The 22,532-nt window shown below is 49.5% G+C and overlaps 1 protein-coding gene across 1 annotated transcript in view; it reads left to right on the plus strand.

The window, feature by feature from the left end:
• Positions 1–22,277, plus strand: part of LOC147466092 (uncharacterized) — a 38,357-nt gene extending 16,080 nt beyond the window's left edge. The window contains exons 2-4 of the mRNA XM_086523802.1: positions 21,190–21,246; positions 21,338–21,474; positions 21,670–22,277. Coding sequence (XP_086379928.1) covers positions 21,190–21,246; positions 21,338–21,474; positions 21,670–21,910 — 435 coding nt within the window. The 3' untranslated portion in view covers positions 21,911–22,277. The remainder of the gene's footprint in view (positions 1–21,189; positions 21,247–21,337; positions 21,475–21,669) is intronic.
• The last annotated feature ends 255 nt before the right edge of the window (positions 22,278–22,532 follow it).

Raw genomic sequence — 22,532 nt, forward strand, 5'->3', positions numbered from 1 at the left:
CAGGTGATCTGGCACATTTTCGGGGCTGAAAACAGAGAATTCAGCGTGCTGCAGATTCTCGCCAGGTTCTGTAAAGTGTCCGTATGCGTCGGGAAAATCATCTAATGCGTGGGAATATTGACTGTGAAGGGTCCTAGTATAGTTATGCTGCCGAAATCGGGCGAGAACAGTTGAAATTCAGCCAAGATTGTGCGGGGCAGCTTGTAGGGAACCACAACTTTTATTCCCTCTTTTAAAGAATAAAGAAATACCGAAAGGGGTGCCTATTTAGGGGCCAATTTGGTGTCGGTCTTTTCATATAGGTGCTGTCTAGTAGCTTGTATCCCTTTCCCCTTTGTTGTGTCTTGAAAGTACAGGTAAAGTGGGCGACAAATTAATTGGGTGAAAGCAAATAAGGTTTAAGTCTTAAGGTCTACCGCCCTTTTTGGATTAAACAGGCCGGTTTTAGCATCCGGTTTTCAAGGTGGTGTTGTTGCATCGTCGTCATCGCTATCGTCATCGACATAAGAGTCAGAATTCAGCAAATTAAGATTTGCACATTTCAGCCATTAGCATTTTCAGATTTCAGCCGTCTCGTCGTCGTCCTCATTGTCGTCGACATCGTCGGCAAGTCCAAGCATTGTAGAGATTTGTGCAATCATAAGTAGACAGCTCTCGCCATAGAGAGTGGGGCCTTCGGAGGAGGGTTTGACAACATTCTGGTGTCGTATTCTCTTCTCTCTCTATCTCTCAGTCTTAGCACCTTCATTCACAGTGTTCACGCACTTTGTTTGTGTCCATTGCACTCTCTCACTAAAGGAACGAAAGGCTCTCCCTTTCGTAAGTAAAAGGAACCCTTGAGCACAGTTCGGAGCACTCTTCTTGAGCAAAGTTCAACATTCATTTCCGCTGCACCTTACACTGGTCAAGGGGCCTACAACTTAATTAAAAAAGCAAGAGACCTCAATTTCGTAAAAATTGCTGACGTGGAAGCATTGTACGGCATGATGCATCCCCGCGTATTGTGTTGACTACTGACGTGGCATGGCCTTCATCAAGAGAATGACACATGGGACTCCTTTTCCCAGCAACAAAAGCGAAAGGTCACTGTTGTCAAGTGGGTCTACAAGACAAAGTACAAATCAGATGGTTCATTGGACAAGCACAAGGCTTGCTTGGTAACCAAGGGCTCTTCTCAGCAACCAAGAGTAGCCTAGGATGAGACCTTTGCACCGACCGCACCATGGCAACTATTTGGAAAGTTTTTGCTCACGAAGTTTATCATGGATTCCCAGTCTTTCATACGGATGTCAACGGTGTATTTAAAGGCCCTTGACCTATCCAAAAGCAGTTACATGAAAAGCATCAGTAGTAGGTCCAAAAGCACGCGCCTATCTGGCACGGTGTCACGTGCACATGGATGTATGTGCCATGTGGACATGCTTCATTAACTTCTAGAGCCATTTTTCTAGTTTTGGAACCCTCTTGCATAAATGGTTTGTACACACGTTTTAACAGATGTTATTACACTATGGTGGGTATCTGGCATGACGTGCATATAGTTCTAGGTTAGAGGAATCCAACGAGCCATTCCCCGCATCAATTGGATTCCTGGGTGGGCTGATTTCACCCAAAAACTGACCCCTTGGTCCAATTTATTAATAAAACATTTTTATGGTTTATTTGTTGGGTCTGGTGGATAGTTTGCCCTACCAAGCCCTTATCGGTTCACAACCCAAATTTCAGCCCTATAAAGGAAGCACTTAACCTAGCAATTTCACTCACATATAAGTAGCGCTAGCAGAAGCAGCACTAGCATTTTCAAGTCCCAGATCAGCCTGACGTTTTTGGGCGGAGATTGGGCAGCGTTTTCGGATTTCAGCCCAACGCCACCCTCGCTAGTAGATCAGTCCTAGCATTTTAAGTTTTCAGCCCTTCCCTCGCCGGAGCCGCTCAGATCTGTAATCGCTAACCTTTCCTGTTGCTGTCCGGTACCTCGATAGCCCATTGAGCCTCCCCTCGGCCATTCCCTTGCCGGCATCAAGTGAGCAAGCTCCATTGCTGTCCATCATCGCCGTCATCGAGATCTGCGTTTTCAGCCCTTCATTCCTCTCACATCAGGAGAGCAATTCAGCCCTAGATCTTCCCCTTGGTGGCCATTCGCAATCCCACATCGAGAAGGATCCAAAGTTGCATCAAATCAGCCCCGGCGGTGCCTGGTCTTGAGGAGTTACTGCGATGACAATCATCATTGAAGTCATTGAAGTCAATAGAGTCACATGAGGTATTGCATGTGTGTACATTCCATTTACGCAATCTAAAGCAAATACCACATCGGCAATGGTGTGGGGGTGTTACATGCTTGGACACTCCAAGCGAGAAATTAATAGCAACACACGAACATAAAACTTCAAAATCAGTGAACTTTAATAGAGAGAGAGAGAGAGAGAATCGACACTCGGAAGTTGTACTTCACAATGATCAATAATAAAGAAATACTGAAAGGGGCGCCAGTCTTTGGAGCGAGTGCTTCTGGGCGCGGAACTCTGCGGTGCCGAAGCTCTTGCGGTAAAGCCAAGAGCTCCCCTTAAGCAATAGGAAGTTCCCCTTCTCGCTTAATCTTGGGAAATGAGAATGAGTACCACCAAAAAGAAATCTGAGACAACCTGGAGTAAAACTGCTTTCTTTGTAACTAAATAGAAAACGTTCGTTGCACGCTGTACCACCCTTGCCATCACTAGCGCTGCCCTGTCTCCTCCTTGCATCCCCTCTGTCCATGCGCGCGCTGTTGCTATTGCTACCTGCTCTGCACACAGCTGCCCCAAGCGGGCAGCCTGCTTGCCTCAGCCCCGCGCCCGCCCATCCCAACCTCGTGCCCACCCGCCTCAGCCTCGGGCTCCCTCTATCCCCTGCCCCTTTTTCCAGCCTTATCCTCCTTCGCGTCACGTTCTCAGCTCGCATGTAGACTGTATTTCAGCCTGCTGTGAGTGTCTCGTCACCATCGCCCTTCTCGATTCAGCAGCAGAAATAGAATGGCGGCTTCTGCTCCACCTCAGAAGGACTCTACAAAAGCCCCCTCGTCCGACACCACGGAGCCGACCCTTCGACTTGCTCGCGCTAGAAGAGCAAGCGAGCTTGATGACCGAAGTGGAACGCTTGCAAGCCGCTTCGGTTATTTGCAAGATCATTGGCACTTAGCCCAGTCGGGGTGAGGTTCGGGATCTACTTCAGGCCCGTCTTCTCTCCGATGTGGACAAGATCACCGATGTCCTGATCGTCGGGAGAGGGTACTACCAAATAGAGTTCGAGTATCCAGAGATGACGACCAAGGTGATTTCGATGAGCCCGCTTGGCATTCGAGCAGCTTGAGCTTACTTCAGATGATGGTATCATGGTTTTGACCCTACTACAGATGTGCTTGAGGCGGAGGCCGACTTGCCGATTTCGGTCTGCTTACCAGGCATGAGGCGAGAGTACCTCCCTCTTCTCTCCAGGATTGGTTCCATGTTTGGGACAATTCTGGAGTCTCCGCGCTTTGCAGCTTCAGTCGTGGCCAAGGCCATAGGTGCACCTATTGTGCGGGTTCTTGTTCGAGACACACACTCCCTCCCGAAGGTGATACTGTTGCCTTGGGTGAGTGGCTCGCCCCACTTCTCCCCCTGGTGGCCGACCTCCTGCAACTCAGTAGCACTGGCTTCCGACAGGGAACTGTTTTGACCCCCTTCAGCAAGACTCGCCTGAGGAGGCCCCATCCACTTCAGATCCTCCGCCTCCACCTCCTCCTCCCTCAGACGCTGCCGCTCCGCCCTCCCGCTCCTCCTCCCCCTCCTCCACACTCATCCCCGCCTCTCGTCCCTCCTCTCGCCCCGATGGGGCCCACAGCCTCATCTCCCGACCCCTCCCTCAGTCCTCCTTAGACGCAGGGGATTGGATACTCGTATGCCGCGAGGCGATCTCTTTGTAGTGCTTTTGCTACGAGCCGTGTGGCTCGGGAGGGACAACCCCATCCGAGGCCGCCTTTTCTGGTGCAGACTTCTCCTTTTGCAGCAGTCCCTAGAGGTTTGACTAGCTTTGACATTCGTAGACGTTGGGACTTCTTCGACTACAACTTTCACACGGTTCTTGGGTGATTCTTCTCTTGACCTGGAGGAGGCTTGCTTTCGAGTCCACGTCCTCTTTCTTGCAGCTCAAGGCATTGAGGCTTTGGACACAGCGGTGGGTTTCTCCTTCACGCTGTGGGGTAGGGATGCTATAGAGTGGACCCTGGGGCCTACACACAGTTCTTGACAGGCTCCAGATTGAGGCTACTTAGTTCTTACACCACACAGGGGACTTAGGGGTGATAGATTTCTCTTGCCAAGTTAAGCGTGACGCCACCGGATGCAGCAGGTTGCAGACACATTGTGGTGCATCTGTTTGCTGACACTCAGAGCCCTCCTTGCTATTTATTTGTACATGAGGATTCTTGGACAGAGGATGTAGCCCTACGCGCTGCACGGTCGGCTTGGACCTGGGTGGGACGGTCACTCCAGACATGCTTGTCTAGAGATCGTTCGGATGCAGATTACTCCCCATCCAAACCGGCCTCAAAGATAGCGAGGTTGGCTTTGGTTGCAGCATTTGTTTTCTCTCACTGACTCCATGAGGATTATCTCATGGAATGTGCAGGGATTAGGAGGGCCCCAATTTCAGCGTCAGAGGGGTCGGTTGCGTCAGGAGCTTCAACGATGCCTTTTGGGTGGTGAGATTAATATTCTTATGCTACAGGAGCATCGTCTGTGTGAGAGCCGCATTAGACGGTGTGGTCAGATTTTGCGTGGTCTCTATGAGACATTTTGGTCAGCTGTATTTGGACCTGGAGGCATCCAGGGAGGGGTATCTATGACTATTGTGGATTCTTTTCAGCAGGCCATTGTGGACAGAGGTATTATTGTATCAGGCAGAGCTCAATGGATTACTATGCAGGTTCAGGGTTGCCTCATGGGTTTCCTGAACATTTATGCGTCCAATGTGGCAAGTGCACGAGTAGAGTTTTGATATGAGGTTGTGGAGTCTTTGTCGCATGCAGAGCAATGTTGTGTTGGGGGGAACTTCAACATGTTGGAGGACCCCTGTGATTGGACTGGAGGTGGCCATGTCACGATGCACGGGGCTGAACTGGCAACTTGGGAGCGGCTATGTATGACTATGAGAGTTTCTGATGTTTGGTAGCATTTAGGTTTTGTGAGACCCCCTGACATAAGAGCTTTCTCTCGCTCTGATCGTAGAGTTGGAGGAGTGAATCTATCTAGGATAGATCGCTTCTACGCTGGTGACCGCATTTGTGACTTGGGTGGGTTAGTTTGCATCTTGGCTGGGACATTTTTTTCGGACCATGCACCAATGATCCTCACGATGATAGATACACAGAGGAGGGGGAGCACGATGCTACGCATCCCTGAGAGGATCTTGTTAGACTCTGAGCTCAGAGAGCGAGTGGTGGCTCTTTGGACAGAGGGCTTGGACACGCAAGACTCTCTTACTGACAGAGTGGCCTCTGGACTTGCTCAGCTTAGTCGTTTCTTTCTCCAGGAGTCTATGGCCGGCCTGGCTGCAGCGAGGGAGGAGGAGTAGCATCTTCGACAGGGCGTTGCTTCCTTGCAAAGGATGTAGGAGCAGCACCCAAACAGTCCTTGGTTGGAGGAGCAGTTGTAGCAGGCTCACCATGAGCTTGCCAACATAGAGGAGAGGCGTCATGAATTTGCTTTCCATCGACAGGCATCTCAGTGGACTCAGGTGGGTGATAGGGTGACTGGGTCTTTCTTTGAGGTAGTGGGACCTCGTCATGCGCACACCAGTGTCAACCAGTTGAGGAGATCTGACGGGTCAGTTGCTTCAGAGCCAGAGGATATGCGTGCAGTTGCTACTGACTTTTACCGTGACCCGGTGTCAGCAGAGCCTCAGTCAGAGCGTCAGGATGCATGCAGAGAGCAGGTTTGGACAGAAATGCCTCATCTTGTGACTGAGGAGATGCGCAAAAGGCTTGAACTGCCTCTCTAGCTAGAAGAGCTCCATGCAACCCTCAGAGCACTTCCCCATGGTAGTTGTCTCGGCAAGGATGGTTTGATTTCAAATTTTTTCTTGGAGTTGACTTGCTGTCAACAGAGCCTGAGTCAAAGCGTTAGGATGCATGCAAAGAGCAGGTTTGGGCACAAATGCCTCGTCTTGTGACTGAGGAGATGCGCCAGAGGCTTGAACTGCCTCTCCAGCTAGAGGAGCTCCATGCAGGCCTCAGAGCACTTCCCCGTGGTAGTTGTCCCGGTGAGGATGGTTTGACTCCCAGTTTTTTCTTGGAGTACTGGGACTTGCTGGGCTCAGACCTTTGCAACACTTTTAAGTACAGCTTGCACACAAGAGAGATGCTTGACAACATGAGTGAGGGCTTGATCTACCTTATTCCAAAGGAGGGTGGCTCCTTGGCTGAGATTCGACAGTGGCGGCCCATCACCATCCTCAACTGAGCGTACAAAATTCCAGCCAAGGCTCTGAGCTTGAGGATTCAGCCACTTCTAGAGAGTATTATACATGGGACCCAGATAGGTTTTGTCAAGGAGCTAGTATCCTTGACAACATCTTCACATTTTGAGTCTGCCCTCTCACGCCTCCGAGGTGAGGATCTGGTGATACTTCTTCTCGATTTTGAGAAGTGATACTGTCATAAATTACTGACGTGTCAAGCCACTAAAGAACGGAGCCGACTTGCAGATCGTGGCCGAGGGGCCTAAACCTTAGAAGAAGCAGAAGAAGAATTGCGTGGGGAACTAATGATGTGGCAAAGCTGTACGGAATCTCGGATTTTATGTTGGCATGTTGATGTGACAGTTGTATGGATTTTCACAATTTTCACTAATAGTGCTAATGTAGCAGTTGTACGGATTTCCGCATTTTACGTTGATGACGTGGCAACTGTACAGATTTTTTCAAAACGCGCTGATAGCTTTTGGCACTTTTTGACCAATTGATTTTGAGTTTAAGGCTTTTCATGTAAATTGCTTTTGGGCCTAGGACATTTAAATATGAGGCTAAGGCTCTTTCTCTGTGTCACCAGGAGGTGTATTTTTCCTGTTGCCTTCCGTAAATAAGTATTAGATATATTTATTTTATTTTTACTTGTTTGTCCCAAAATCCTTGAAAAGGTGCAAGTGGACATTGCATGGCTAGTGTGAAACGGCTGCAGCCAAATGGGTTTCACACATCGGGGATCTAGGTCGGTCAGACAGGGACTGCCCGGGCCAGTTAGCACTGAATTCTGATGAGTATGGAAGCTCGTGTGCGCCAAACTGGAATTTGGGCCACTCGTCAAGTCACTGCAACTTTATAAGTTGAAAGGGGCCAGTAAATTAACCCACATTGTAGATGTTGGTCAAATGGTAGTCTTCAATGATGGTCAGGAGACTGATAGGGACGCCATGGAAGCATCTCCTAAAATTTAGGGAACTGCCATTTTTGACCGGAAAATGTGTTCGCGTCATTAGCTCTGGAATGACAAGGGGAACATTTTATTGCTCTGCTGCCAAGTCAACTGACGCACCAGTTGTGATATTTTTAGCAGGGAAAGCCCAAACTCGGAAACTGGGCGACGTGTTAGCCTGTGAGCGATTCTGTCACTTTGGGAGGCAAAAACGAGCTGCATATCAACAAAGGGGGCGCCATTTTCAGCCTCAGGTGGATTGTAGCAGGTACAAAAGCTATGGAATGCTTACCTTGCCCTCTATGCACAGTATGGTGACGGGAGTGATGCCCCGCACGTTACATACTGCTCTCTTTCTCCCCTACGTACAGTATGTTATGCCCCACTAGTGGGCTTCTCATTTGACCTATGTACAGTTCTGGGGGTTTATGCACGTTTGCCAAGGCAAGAGCCTTCTGAACAGGAACCGGATTAGCTAATTGCTAATCCCCCACAGGTACGCACAGTTCCATCACGAAAGATTGCGAGTTTGGAGAGTTTTCTTGCGTGAAAACTCGTCCAATTCACAAGGGAACTGTCCCATTGCGTGCGGGAGCCCTTGGGACACGCGTAGGCGTGTTCGCTCCGCTAAAAACGATCCGAAACAGGGAATTACAGCCTGCTGTGTTTTTCTGCAGGTTTAGGGTTTCGCACCTAAACTGCAAGGGAACATCGGGGGAGCCTCGTGAGAGCCTTGGGATGCGTGTACAGGCTTTTGGGCTCCCGGCAGTGAAAAACAGAGAATTACAGCCCGCTGAATTTCTGTGACAGCTCACCAGAAAGCTTCCAAATATCGAGGGAATCCGTCCTAGACAAGTGTTTTTGACCTACAGGGGTTTTTGCGCCGTTATGTTGTTGAAATCCGGTTGAAAACCTACGTTTTCAGCCCTCGCCAGGTTTGGACAGCTTTGTGAAAGCTTGTGCTAAGTGGTCGGATCGTCTACTTTAATTTGAATAAAGAAATACCGAATGGGGCGCCAGTCTTTGGGGCCTACAGGGTGTCGGTCTCATGTGCGCAGTGACATTCTAGTCGCTGGACGCAACTGTGTTCTCTTCCCTTCTCAGTGCTCTGTGTAAAGTTAAGTGGTAATTGAAATAGTACCGCCCTCTACGTTGTGCAGGCCGGTTACACTCTGGCATGCTTCTGAACGAAGGTGTAGAGAATGGAATACCGGCTTGTACTGTGATGATGATATATAAACTAACTCCGAAAGAGGTGCCAAGGTTTGGGGCCAATACTCTCTGGGGTGGAATTCCACCACTTTGTGTTGTGTGCCGTCTCTCTCTTTCAGTTCAGTTTAAGTGCTAAAAGTTTGTTCAGTCTATTCCTTTCTATTGGCTCGTGGTGTCCGTCTTGTGACAGTGGTATCAGAGCATCAGGCGTGTGCTTTTCTGAAAGCATACCAATCCTACAAAAGAGTAGATAGAGCAAACCAGAGACTATCTTTGGGTCCCGACCTCGGACTTATTAGCCACTCCCACCCTTACTTCATCGCGCATCGGGCGCGCTCCCGTCTTCGCCGCTCATGTCTTTCAGGGCATAAGCCATAAAGATCACTTGCAAGAGAAGGATCCAAGATTTGTTTCGATCACTGTTTTTCTCAAAAGCAGTGCCATACAGATGTTGATGTCTATAGCTACCAAGCCGCACACTCCAAGGACTTCGCAAGCTTTCAAGAAATTTTTTGCCCAAAGTTATATGGTTTTCGACATCTTCCTTTGGAGTGCAACTTCTGGCAAAGTGGGGTATCCGGAAATGCTTGCCATGGAAATCCTAGCAGATTATAACTTGAAATTTCTCGACATCTTTCAATAGGTGTCTCTTTCCGAGCTAAAAAACCTTGGAGGTTTAGTGTGATTGCCAGGTCACTACCATCACCGCCACAGGAACATTGCTTGTCGAGGCTTGTTTCGACTATTCAAGAGTGTAGATCATGTTGCGGTCGGCTACGACCTTATGGAAGGAACCCAACCCTAATTTTTGGTGTAGGTTCAGGATGGAAAGTCAATTGACTTTTTGAGCTTGACTGATGTCAAGATGGCTTTTTAAGTTTGAATTTTGTTTGAGAACTTGTTTGGTGATTCTGTTTGGAATTTGTTTGAAATGGATGGTATTTGTTTTGAACATGTCTTGGTGCCGATTTGAAATGTTTGACTCTGGTTTTAATACTCGTTTCAATGATTGGTGATTTTACTCCCGGGTGGAGTAGTGAGAAATGTTGTTTTGGTATTGTTTTACCTCGGAACGACGCAGACGGGATGTTTGGGGAGCGTTTCGCTATAGGCTTGAAAACCTAGGAACGATGCAGACGGATGTCTGGGAAGCGTTTCGTTGTATGCTAGAAAACGTCCGAACGACGCAGACGGGATGTCTGGGGAACGTTTGGTTGTATGCTTGAACCTCCAAGCGACGCAGGCTGCGGTTTAGGGAGCGTTTGGTTGTACAGTTTTCTGAGCTCATGGCCCGGACCTTTTTAGGTTATTTGTGGGGGGAGTGACGAGGTAGTCGTTGAGTAGCTTCATACCGTAGACCGTTTGTCTCGGGGGAGTGCTCAACGGCGTTGTTCATTGTGTCTTGTAACATGCATATGTGAGCATTTGTGTTGCATTGATGTGCCAACTACTGAATATTCCTAATTGGATGAGATTGCCTAGGTATGTAATTTTAGTGCATCAAGACTTGAGTGGAAGATCAGTGTGGTCTAGGTGTGATGGCTAATTTTACTACGACGGAATATCAAGAGTTCCAATTTGGACGAAAGGCGAAGCCAACTCCTTAACAAAAAGAGCAAGTTGATTGTCCCTCAGAATGACCCTCGGAAATTTTTGAGCTAACTTTAGTTGTTTTGCAGATATGTTGTAATCGCGGACGATTACTCTTTTGCAAGAAGGGGGGATGTCACAAATTGCTAATGTGTCAAGCCATTGAAGAACGGAGCCGACTTGCAGATCCCGGCCGAGAGGCCTAAACCCTAGAAGAAGCAGAAGAAGAATTGCGTGGGAAACTGATGACGTGGCAAAGCTATACGGAATCTCCGATTACGCTGACAGTGTGGACGTGGCAGTTGTACGGATTTTCGCGTTTTACGTTGATGACGTGGCAATTGTACGGGTTTTCGCAAATGCGCTGGCAATTTTTGGCACTTTTTGACCAGTTTCTTTTGAGTTTAAGGCTTTTCATGTAAACTGCTTTTGGGCCTAGGGCCTTTAAGTATGAGGCTTGGGCATGCTTCTGGACGAAGGTGTAGAGGATGGAGTACCGGCTTGTACTTTGATGATGCAATACAAAGAAATACCGAAAGGGGCGCCAAGGTTTGGGGTCAATACTCTCTAGGGTAGAATTCTGCCACTCTATGTCGCGTGTCGTCTCTCTCTTTCAGTTCAGTTGAAGTGCTAAAAGTCTGTTCAGTCTGTTCTTTTCTATTGGCACGGGTGCCTGTCTTGTGACACCTACGACAAAGTTGACTGGGACTTCTTGAAGGGTACTCTACGTAGGATGGGCTTCTCAGATGCTTGGATCAGAGGTGTATAAGCTCTCTACAGACGTGCACATAGTCAGGTGCTTCTGGCAGGAGGTAGAGAAGATCGTTTCATGCCCACACGCTCGGTTAGACAAGGCTGCCCTCTAGCCCCCTTCCTCTTTCTGTTCTATGTTGAGGCGATGAGCAGATTCTTGGTTTCACAGTAGGTTGGTCTACGTGGCTTAGCTCCCTACTCGGGGCGATAAGCTACTGGATGCTGAGTTTGCAGATGACTCAGCTTTGTACTTGGAGGGCCAGGAGGCCAACTTTCACAGGTGTGAGCAGGCTCTTGAGACTTTTTGTTGTGCATAAGGCGCACTGATCGACTGGAGAAAGACAGTGGCTTTCTGGGTTGGCAATGCTCCTACGCTTGATTGGCTTGGCTGCTAGGGGGGAGGGTTTTAGATGGATTCCCGCAGGGACTGCAGTTCGCTACTTGGGCTGTCAGGTTGGCCTGGACTTGTCAATTGAGCAGCAGATCGCTCCCCTCCTCTTGTCCATCAGGAGGCAGTTGCTACATTGGAGTTCGGCACGACTCTCTTTGGCAGGCCGAGTTGCAGTGGCCAACCAGGTGTTGTTGGCTACTATGTGGTACATTACATCTTGTTGGATCTTCTCGAGCTCCTGCATCAGCCAGGTAGAGAGGCTGATCAGGAACTTTCTTTGGTCAGGGCGTGCAGATAGCTCGGGCCAAAGTAGCATGGCAGGTCATCACTCTACCTTGTTCTCGGGGGGGGGGGGGTGGTTTGGAGATCATAGACCCAACACAGCAGAGCAGAGCCCTTCTTGGGAAGTTTGTGGTCAGGGACTGCTTCCAGCAGAGGAGCCCTGTAAGGAGTTTTTTCTTCAGCAGCTTAGAGCTCGAGTGCCTCAGGCAAGAGGCCCTTGGAGACGTGCAAAGTTGGTCTGAGCAGGAGACTGGAGGATTGTTTCGCTTTGAGCTTGCTTCGCTCTTGGGAGCAGCTGCGGAGAGGTGTGGAGCAGCACTAGCCCACCTGCACGGAGGAGCACTTGAGACAGCACCTTGTTCGGAACTCCATGGTCATCACTCAGAGAGGCCACTTGGTTGGTAGTAGGCCTCATGTTTCTTGGGGTCCCATTGTAGAGGGTCCAACACGCACTCTAAGTGACTGGCTTCAGTTCTCAGGTTTGCCAGAGGAGTTACAAAGCATCCAGCTACAGGGCATGAGAGGGTGTAGAGGATGTGTTAGGACATCACAGAGACAATACCAGCTGAGTGGCTCACACCTCTAGAGACAGTAGCTCCCAGATAGATGGGGGCCTTCACGCGACTGGAGGTCCTCATCGTAGTTCGAGCTTGCTCAGAGACTGTACCCTCCATGTTCTTTAAGATAGAGGTCGAGGGTCGACTACACAGAGTCTCAGTAGAGGCTCCACAGATTGTAGAGTGTTGTTTTCAGAGGATCCGAGTAGTGGGCATCTATGGGAGGACTTGTGTCATCGATCCTGACCCAGCAGCTCTTGTGACAGGCCACTTGAGGCTTTGGGCTTGGGAGAGCTGTCCACTGGCACGAGTGCAGTGGGATCCTGGAGAGTGGTTTTGGAGGGACCCTTTCTCCTCAGCCTACCATCCAGGGGTCCCTTTCTTTCAGTACATTGTTCGATTGGGACGTCATATACTGGTAGCACGGAGAGAGGCTCGTATTGTTGTAGCACCTCATTGGCAAGAGGAGGGTCCCACAACTGAGTTATTGTTAGCCTTTTGGGCGAGGTTGTGGGACGCCAAACAGCCACGGCGAGTCACTCTGTTCTAGTGGCTAGCTGCACATAGAGCTACAGCAGTGGGGAGCTAGCTAGTACATAGTGGCCTTTTGGCAGCATGCACAACTTGTGACCATCCTTTGGAGAGTCAAAGTCATTGTTTGTGGGATTGCCCTATGGCATAGCAACATTTGTTTCCATAGCACGACAATACACTTGGGGGGCAATTGCTTGGTCCACTCTCACGGGCCCTGCACTACTGTTTGAGCTATCCTCCACCAGCAAGATGATAGTGATACAGGGGGGTCGACCTACACTCCAGCCTGCTATACAGTGCTTACCCCACAAGAGTGGTGCAGTGAGAGAGAGGTGTGTTGGGAGCAGTCTGTGGCATGACACTCTAGTTCATTTGGCGGGTCCGTTGCTTCCGTATCTTCGAGGCTTGCCTTGTGCCACCAGCGGAGATTGTTCGAGATTTTTGGCTTGGGCTGATCCATACTCTCAGGGGACATTTTGAGAGACTTTAGGGCAGCTCCGACCGCATGCGGGAACACAGAGAGGAGTTCCTTCGACTCTGGTGCCCTTGGCCTTTCACCATGGTCCGGGGTGAGCGTAGCTGGCACTACCGTCCACCTATGTGGCTTTTCCCTCCTCCCATCTCTTGATTTAGCCCTCATTGTACATATGCTGTTTTCTCATTGGGAGAGTCTCCCCTTATGGTTGATGTAGCCCTCTCTAGTAGAGGTGATTGTAGCCCTATGGGCAGTTTTATTAACTAATAGATGGGTCTTTTACTTCGAAAAAAAAATAGCAAACGTGAATCTCATAGAACTCGAGACTCAAAGAGAATTGCACCTTCGGTAAACTCAGATTGCTCAGAATAGGAACATCGGAAAGGTCATCACCTGAGGATCATGGCTGCCAAAGAAGCCATCGGGGTCCAACAGGACCTAGCTACTCAAGCAAACTCCCTGAGATCAAACCAAATGTCTGTTATTCCTTTGCATTTGCCAAGATCAAACCTATAGGTACAATCCAATACAATATGCCAAACTCCATACAGACTTGGAAGAACACATATACTCCCACTGTTGTAACTCTCTTCCCTAAAATCATCACCAAAACTATCCTTTGTTCTTGTATTGAGAAGAACCTACCCACCAATCAAGTGTGCAATTAAGGTAAGAGTAAAGGAACCGCCTAGGGGAACTACAACAAGGGTCCCTACGGAGATTCGCCTCCACACTGCGGGACTGGATTCTAACTGAGAACTCTCCATTGCCTCTTAGGGATCTTCTAGCGGATGGGTGACACTCAACCCGTGAAGATTTAACCTCCAAGTGGATGAGGTAACTCGTCCCTTGTGGGTTTTTGAACGCACTACACCGAAGGGTTTTCTCAAGGGTATTGAACGCATTACGCCTTAGTGATTCCCAACCCGCGAAGATCTAGCTTCCAAGTGGATGAGGTAACTCACCCCTTGTGGCATTTGAACGCACTACACCCGAAGTTTTTCCTATGGGTATTGAACGCATTACACCTTATGCCTGAACTAAAGGTAAGTCTCTTGAGGACTTCAAGAGGGTGGGGTAACTCACCTTCCTGAAGTTGGCGAAGAGCCCCGTTGGGGAGGGGTTGGACATCTCGGGCCCACCCCATGGGGTGCTTGGGAGGGAGGCGTAAAAGCCTCTCTCCCCCCAGACCTGGGTCAGAGGCGCTCCCCCTTAGGGCCACGGGGGGGGAGAAAGGAGTGGTGGCTCCCCTCGAGTTGCGAAGGACCGAGTCTCGAGCAGTACCCCCCAATCGAGTGCGAAAGGGTGGGTGTGTCGTGAACCAAAAAAAGTAGGACTCACTCCATGGTGAGATCCAAACTCCACTTTCCGAAGTGCGGAAGTGGGGTATGTTGTGTAAACCTCCCCTTTGCCAGCCATGCAACGGGATGAGGAAAATAATTGGCGCCCACCGTGGCACCACGGGGGGATCGGAAGCAAGTGGTCTCTCTCCCAGTCCCCGCGGGAGAGAGTATTCCGGGGCCCTTAATGAAAAGTACAACCATATATATAAACGCTCTTGCTTTCGAGCGCTCATTCTTTCAATTTCTCCAAATTTCTCAACTATTCTCAAAGCTATCTATACTCTCAAAGCTTACTATACTCTCAAAGGGATGACGGAACTTGTGTTCAGTGAGTGCTACGAGCACGCTGCACACCTCTACTGGAAGGAACGAACTCCAGCGGCAAGCACGGACAATGCCTACTGGGAGGAACGAACCTCAGAGGCAATCAGGTAGGATATCCTGGAGGCACGAACCCCGGGAACAACGAGGTGAGCCAGCTATTACCTTGCGAAGCACCTCGAGCAGAGGGATTGGACTCTCTGCGCCCGCCTGGGGTGGATAGACCACCCCGCGGGGTGGGGGATTTTACCTTGCGAAGCACCTGAAGCAAGGGGAACGAATCACTGCATGGGGTGGGGGAATTTACCTTAGCCTCCGTTGAGGCTGCCTCGAGTGGGGGGATTGGACCCCCCATGCTTGGGGTGGATAGACCACCTCGCGAGGCCCGAGCCAGTGACATCAGATGAATGGAAAGAGTGTGCATGACACGTCTGACAGAGGCATCGTTGAAACGTGGAGTAGCCTTTGGTGAATTCGGTTTAGCATGTGCATGGGGAGCGGACAATCATAGCGTCCGCAACTTTTGGAGGCAGTTAGAGATTGCGAGAGTGGGAGCTAGTGTGATCAAAGTTAGAAAAGTTACTAGCATACATTGTAGGAGTGTACGCTTTGATCTCTATACCCACTCTCTTAGCGCAGCTGAAGCGCTTGTAGGTAAGCTAGATGCAGAACAGCGCTTCAGCAGATGGAGATGCAGACTGTCGAGACCGTACCGAGACCAGGCCCGTAGACCAAGTTCCACCTCCGCCGCCGGGGAGTAGTCCGTCAACCACGTTAAGGTAACCACCTTCAACGTTAACGGACTCAGAAACAAAAGGAGCGAACTTGGATCGTTGATGGGAACCGGGCAAGAAACCCGAATGTTCCAAGGATGTTGGCCTCTTAGACTCCCCGGGCACGTGGTCTTTAATGCCCTAGGCACCGCAAAGCCAGGAGAACGTGGAATGGCGTCTGTAGTCGCAATTGAGCTCAGGCCCTTTGAGCTCAACTTCTCTTCCCCGAATCAGATTTTCATACAATTTTTTCCCAAAGGTTTAGGGGCTTGGATTCATGGCAATGTGTACATTCCGCAGCGCCAGTTGGGCGAAGCCAGGACAGTCGCTTTGAAGACCCTCGCCCGAACGTTGGGGGCCATCTCGAACAAAAACCTACCGGTAATTGTTGGAGGTGACTTCAACGTGAAGACGGGGGCACTGAAGAAGTGGCTACTGAGATGCGGAAGAGGATTCGAGAGCTTAAAGGTTCGAGGCTCGAACCTCACGTACCATTCCAGGTGGGGGAAGGGAAAGTCGGACATCGATCACTTTATCGTGAACGAATCCGCCGTGAGACAACTTCTCAACAATACAGTACAAAGGGGGATAGACTTGTCAGACCATTGGTCACTAGTGTGTCACCTACACTCTGTGGATTCGGGAGTAGCAGCCAAAGCTACTTTGCCGTCCGTACCCAAATTGGACGCATGTAAGATGGATGTGAATTGCAGGATGTTCCTCGATGACAATCGATGGAATACTCTACTGCACCTCGAGCATGAGGACGAACGTGCGACCCAACAGTGCTCTGACAAGTTTGTTTCCGTTGCTACATCAATTGCCAAAGAGGCAGGAGCTCTTTCCACGAAGCCCCCGCCGAGGCCAAGGTCAGGTTGTTGACTCGAACCTCAGGCTCCGAGACTCATTAATGCGCGCCGGAAAGCCTTGAATAAGGTGAGGAACAAGGCTATGAACACTAGGGCTGGCCGGCAAGCGGTCAGGGAGTACAAGGCAATAGCACTTCGTGCGAAGGCCGCTGTCTGTGACAGTAACCAAAGATCCTTCGAGCGCTTCGTGGAAAAAGGGAATGAGCTCCTGAGGGAGGGTCAAATGAAGAAATTCTTTACCCACCTCAAGAAAATAGTTGGGAAGGGGCAAGGAACTATTGCCAGTCAACCTTTGAACGCAAGTGGGGAGCTAGTAATGGAATCGGAGAGGCAATTACAAGTATGGGAGGGTCACTACTCCAAGGTATTCGCCGATACAGACGGTACCAGCAAGGATCCTCTTGCATGGTATGACAAACACGTGTGCATCTGGCATGGTATGCTTGAGGTATGTGACCCGTTGAACCCGTATGAAGTACGGGAGGCCTGTCGGCGGTTGAAGAGACACAAGGCAGCGGGTGGCGATGGTTTACCACCTGAATTCTTTAAGTTGCTTATGAAAGATAAGGGGCTTAGGTCGGATCCGCGTAAGCCATGATCGGAGATGGGCAAGGCTTACTTGCACATGATTGAGGGCATTTACGATACTGGAGACATCCCGACCGGTGCTAGCGATGCAGTGATTGTGTCAATCCCCAAGAAGGGCGATCTGACCAACACTGATAACTATCGCGGAATCGCGTTAATCTCCGTTGCCATAAAAATCCTCACTATGGTCGTGATTAGGCGGATCACTAAGATACTTGAAAAGAGGAACTTCTTCAATCCTGGCCAAGCTGGATTCCGTACTAATGAGGAATGCATAGGGCAGGTCGCATGTCTGAAGGAGATCGTGAAACTCCGTCACAAGGATGGGAAACCAACTTATGCGGCCTACATTGATTTCAAGAAGGCATACGACACAGTATCGCAGGAGGCGTGGTTCCTAAAGCTCGCTGCAGTTGGCTTGCAAGGTCGAGCACTTAGATTTTTCCAAGCGCTCTACAGGTCCACCTTTGTTAAAGTCCGACACATGGAACAACTGTCGGATTCGATTCCGGTGCAGCGGGGAGTCCGCCAAGGATGCCCGGGTTCGCCCTGTCTATTCAATATATACATCAACGATATTTTAGACGCAGATGGGGAAACATGGGGCCTGGAAGTACCTAACCTCCTCAAGAGAATTAAAGGACTCCTTTTTGCTGACGACCTGGTTCTACTTGCTGACTCTCCTGAAAGCCTACAAACGAGCCTTGACAAGGGAAGTGAATGGGCAAAGACCTGGGGCATGACCTTTGGAATTGACAAATGCATGGTCATGGTGTTCCACGGAGACCTGCAGGATCTCTCTATGAGGATCTTTATTCTGGGTGGTGAGATGGTTGCAGTGGGTCAAACGTACAAGTACCTTGGCATCGACGTAGACTCGACCTTTTCCATTGAACGCATCGTCAAGGAGTGAGCGGACAAGGGGAGGAAAAGTCTATTCGCATGTCAACACCTACTAGCGAACCGAGCCATCCCTATATGGTCTCGACTGACTGTTTTTAAGGCGTGCGTATATCCAGGGATTTGTTATGGCGCGGAAATTATGGGGGCCCACGATCAGCGCGTCCTTCACTCTCTGCAGTGCCTCGTCGCCACTGGGATGCGAATGTTACTCGGAAAGGGAGCAAGGTCAACCTCTGTAGGGACGGCAACTCTCCATCACGAGTTTAACATACCACCCGTACCTGCCTTTTGTGGGGGACAACGAGCAAGGGCTTCTGACAAGTACCGCTCGGTTTCATCTACCTGGATAGGCTCCTTGGTAAACAAGAAGCCTAAGAACCAACCGTTCAAGAAGTGGACTTGGACGACAAGAACCCAGAACTAGATGAATAAGTATATCCCAGCGGCTGACTTTAGCTCAATTCGCTACCACGCATGGGACAAGTGGGACGAGAGGCATTCGTGCCTGGCGTTGGAGCCCTATAAGGAGGCCGGCTTTGAACAAACACGTGGATACCTGTTGCAGCTCAATAGGAGCACTATAGTGAATAGGAAGGAGGAGAGAATGCTGGCTCTCGCGAGAGTAGGTGGGCTCAAACTGGCGGATAGCTACATGCGTGGACACAACATTTGCACGTTGTGCTCCCAATTAGAGGGTCCTTCACTTTCGCATTTGCTGATGAACTGTTCGGCGGTTGATGAAGCCAGGGGGAGGTGGCTAAACCGATTCAACTCCACCTTCAACGTAATCGACCCTTCGTTGGACCTTGAAGAAAGGACCGTTATCCTCCTTGGTGGGGAGGCTCGCAAGAAGCGGATGCCCTTCTGGGTATGCCGTGATCCGCATTGGAGGGATGGAACCGCAGGGCACGTGCCTGTGGCGAAGTTCCTCGGTGAAGTTGTACCCCGGTATTTGGGTGCTCTGTATAGGCGGATGGGGAGATAATGCTCCCCTTTCTATGGTGTTATTTTGAATCCGATCCCCTCCGGGGGAAATGATGTAATTCTCCCCAAGCAAAGCCAGATGAGCTACAAGAGCGCCCAAGTGCCATTTCCCCCTGGGGGGGGGGTCAACTTCACCTAAAAGGGGTTGGGAGGTGCAAACGGGGGACACCACCAACCTCAGCGGACGCCACCTGTGAGCCGACGCCCTTCCAAGCGGGTATGGCATTTCCTAGGGGAAAACCGTCGGGTTTCAAAGGCAGTTTAGTGAGGTGAGCGATAAGTTACTTGGAGGAGGCAACTCTAAAGGGAAGACCGAAGCAAGTCCCGCAGTACTACCTGGGCCTCTGAATAGAGGTACTTGGTCGCTGTCACGCCCAAATCAAGTTGGCGAAATGGGTCTCTCAAGGGATTAGTCATGGCCCTAAGAGTGTAGATAATTCTGGACTCTCGTAGTCCAGAGGAAACTAGTGACAAAAGCGTATGCCTTCGGTTTTTGGGTGCATAGTCCTGGTCGTTCTTCTTGTATACTTTTTTGGTGTATGAGGGGAGCGGCTGGGCGTGCCCTACCTGACTCCGAAAACAAAACAAAAACTACAACAAGCCACGAAGGTCGGAATGGGCTGCCTCAAGGTTGGAGCTCTCCAAGGTTGAAGTAAATGCATTGGAGAAGCATCCAAATGTTACCGACTGCGGAAGTAGGAACCAGATGTCCCCACCGATTGCGGACACTATGTGCAAATTTGTCATCCAAAAAATCTACTCTTGATCATCAAGAATACTGCCCATAAAAGATTGTAAATCTGTACCACAGTTGGCATTGTCAAGCTCACAAAAGGGCAAAAGGTGTGACCGAATCACTAGGGCCACACTACCATCGGTGAAGAGAGAACATGGAGATAGGAGTAGTCCACACTCCAACAAAGCCTCCTCGAACTGTTTTCATTGTCGGCTAAAAATTTGGCACCACATGCTCCACCTCTAAACCTCATCCGATGAAGTGGGATGATAAATGCTGCCCATCACTGCTGGTGGTGCTGCCCTGTTGCATCTGGGACCAAAACGCTAGGCTGAAAAACTCTGGCATGCTGCTGTCCTTCCCGCCCATCGATCACCCTAGGGCTGCCTCCTAGGGGCGCCCTACACCCAAGGGCTGTGTGCACACACACCTCCCATGATACCCCTGCCCACACCTATATAGCGCCACAGAGGTTTGGGTCGGCCGGCTGCCCACCAGCCCCACGACCTCATAAATAGGAGAAAATGCAGGAAAAGGCACCAGGAACCCAAGAGGGCTATGGAAAAAATACCGGCAAGGGACAAATGCCTCCAGCCTGCAGGAGCCTAATGGCCATGGAACCAAGCCAAAACCCGAGCTAAACATGGCTGGAATGCCTAGACATGAGAAAACTGCCTCACACTGGCCAGGCAGGCACAAATCAGCCCACACTCCCTAGCAGCTGTCCTGGGGAGAAACTGGGACGGATCGAATTAATCCAGGGAGATGCCATAACTCTGAACACTCTTAGCATCAAGCACTTGTGATGCTTTCATGAATACACCCCATTTGGCATGCAACAAAGCCTTCTGTCCCTACCCTATTGGGCATATCCTGCAATAAGTGCATACCAAGAGACCACACAAAGGCTGGAGAAATGGAGAGAGCAAGAGTGGGATATTGAGACACAGACATTACCAATGACCACATGTATATGGGATGGGGTCATTAGGGTGCACCGTGCAAGTCTTGGTCATTCTGGGTGGCAACACTGAAAATCAACCATCACCATTACCTATGCGCGTGCCCACAATCAAACCGGTGCTCTCAAGTGTTCAGGTGGCCAACCCACATCCTATAGAAGCCAGCCAACAAGCAGAAGAGGCATTTAAAAGATGAAACTTTGACAAGGCACGGGAGCTTGAAAGAGAACACAGCATGAGCATAACACTAGGTAACAAAATGATCCCATCGTTTTTTTTGGATGATTGAGTGCATGTGACTGTTTGAGTTTTGCGAGAAGCTGGTATTACAATCGCTTAAATATGAAGTTAATCATGTCCTTCATGCAAAAAGAATTGTCATTATGTGAAGAAGGTTAATAAAGTTGGCAGGCTTTGTGCACGCCATGGTGAGAACCTGCCTCTGATGCAGTAGCAGCTTTGATATCAAATTGCCATGTGTTTGCAGGTGGAGCTCTCTCCTGTAGAGATGTGTGCTCGAATTTGGGAGATGAAGGTGAAACCTGTGAGTAAGATGTGTAATTAGGCTTTTTAATGCTTTTACTTTTTAACGACTTCAAAAGTGTAGTCCTAGCTCATTTCTCCCTTCCCCTCAGACTTGTGGACCTTACTGGCATTCATTGGATCCTACATCCCGTGATGAAGATCCTTTGCTTCGACGCTTTCAATGCGACTTCAGTGTCACGCCAATGCAAGACAATGACCCTATATGGGGTGGCCAAGAAAGTACCTGGTAAACTTTTCTGGTTTGGTGTTTGTGTGACTTGCACCAGTGAGCAAGCACTTCACTCATGATGTTTAGTGCTTTATATTTGGCCTTTTGGTTAAAACTGGGTTAAAAAAAAGCACTTGAAGGATGTCAAGGATCTTGTAGAAAACTATTTTATGCTGATAGGTGCAAGTTTGGCTTGGTGCCTCTATTTTGCAGGCAGTTTGTAACAGCCAAGAAGTCGAATGGCAAACAAAGTGGGCAATATATCCGGATCAATTCTTGGCCCCAGCATCGTGTTGTCCGATTAGCCGATGGCCGATGGCGTCTAGACAACTACTATGCATCGTACACTACATGTCCCGATCAAGAAGAAAATACGCCTCCTTATGTCAGGGGAAAAAAGTTAGAGTTTTGTCCAAGGTGTAATCCTGAGCCAGCTGAGAAAAAAGAAGGGTAGGGTTAGTGCTTGTGCTGTAAAAGAAAGGGTTAGTACTTGTGTTGTAAAAGAAAGGGTTGAGCTCACTTCACTCTTTTCCTACTCAAAAGGGTCGGTTTTTGAGGGTGGTGTGGCCATCCTTGAAGCCACTACCACGTCGAATGAGGACACATATTATTTAGTGTACAGTAGGATTCTTTTCTACAGGAATAAGTGAAACAATGTGTAACCTAGTGAAGGGAAGAGGTCTGCTTACTGGAAGCTAACAATGCCATTAGGTTGGTTCTTTTCGGGCCATTAACAGAGGCCCTATTTGTGACTAGTTTGTTTTCTTGTGATTGCCATTGATGTAATTTCTGTAACATACACAGCGTGCTAGTTGTCTTTATCGCTGTGTCAGAGACTGTGTGTGTGTGTGTGTGTGTGTGGCATTTCTAAAAGGGTTTTAATGATTTAAATTATCTCGTTGATTTCACACAACTCATTTTCTGAGTTTTTCCATAACCCCCCCCCCCCCCCCCCCCCCCCCCCCCCCCCCAAATGTGTGTTCATGCTCCATTTGAAGGTTTGTTTGTGTGTGTGTGTGTGTGCGCGCGTGCTCTTTGAAAGGGTGTCAAAGAAGTCAAAAAGGCCTTCAATGCAC

Source organism: Adiantum capillus-veneris, chromosome 1 (genome assembly GCF_014529385.1).
Source record: "Adiantum capillus-veneris isolate H3 chromosome 1, ASM1452938v2, whole genome shotgun sequence".
Classification (NCBI taxonomy): domain Eukaryota; kingdom Viridiplantae; phylum Streptophyta; class Polypodiopsida; order Polypodiales; family Pteridaceae; genus Adiantum; species Adiantum capillus-veneris.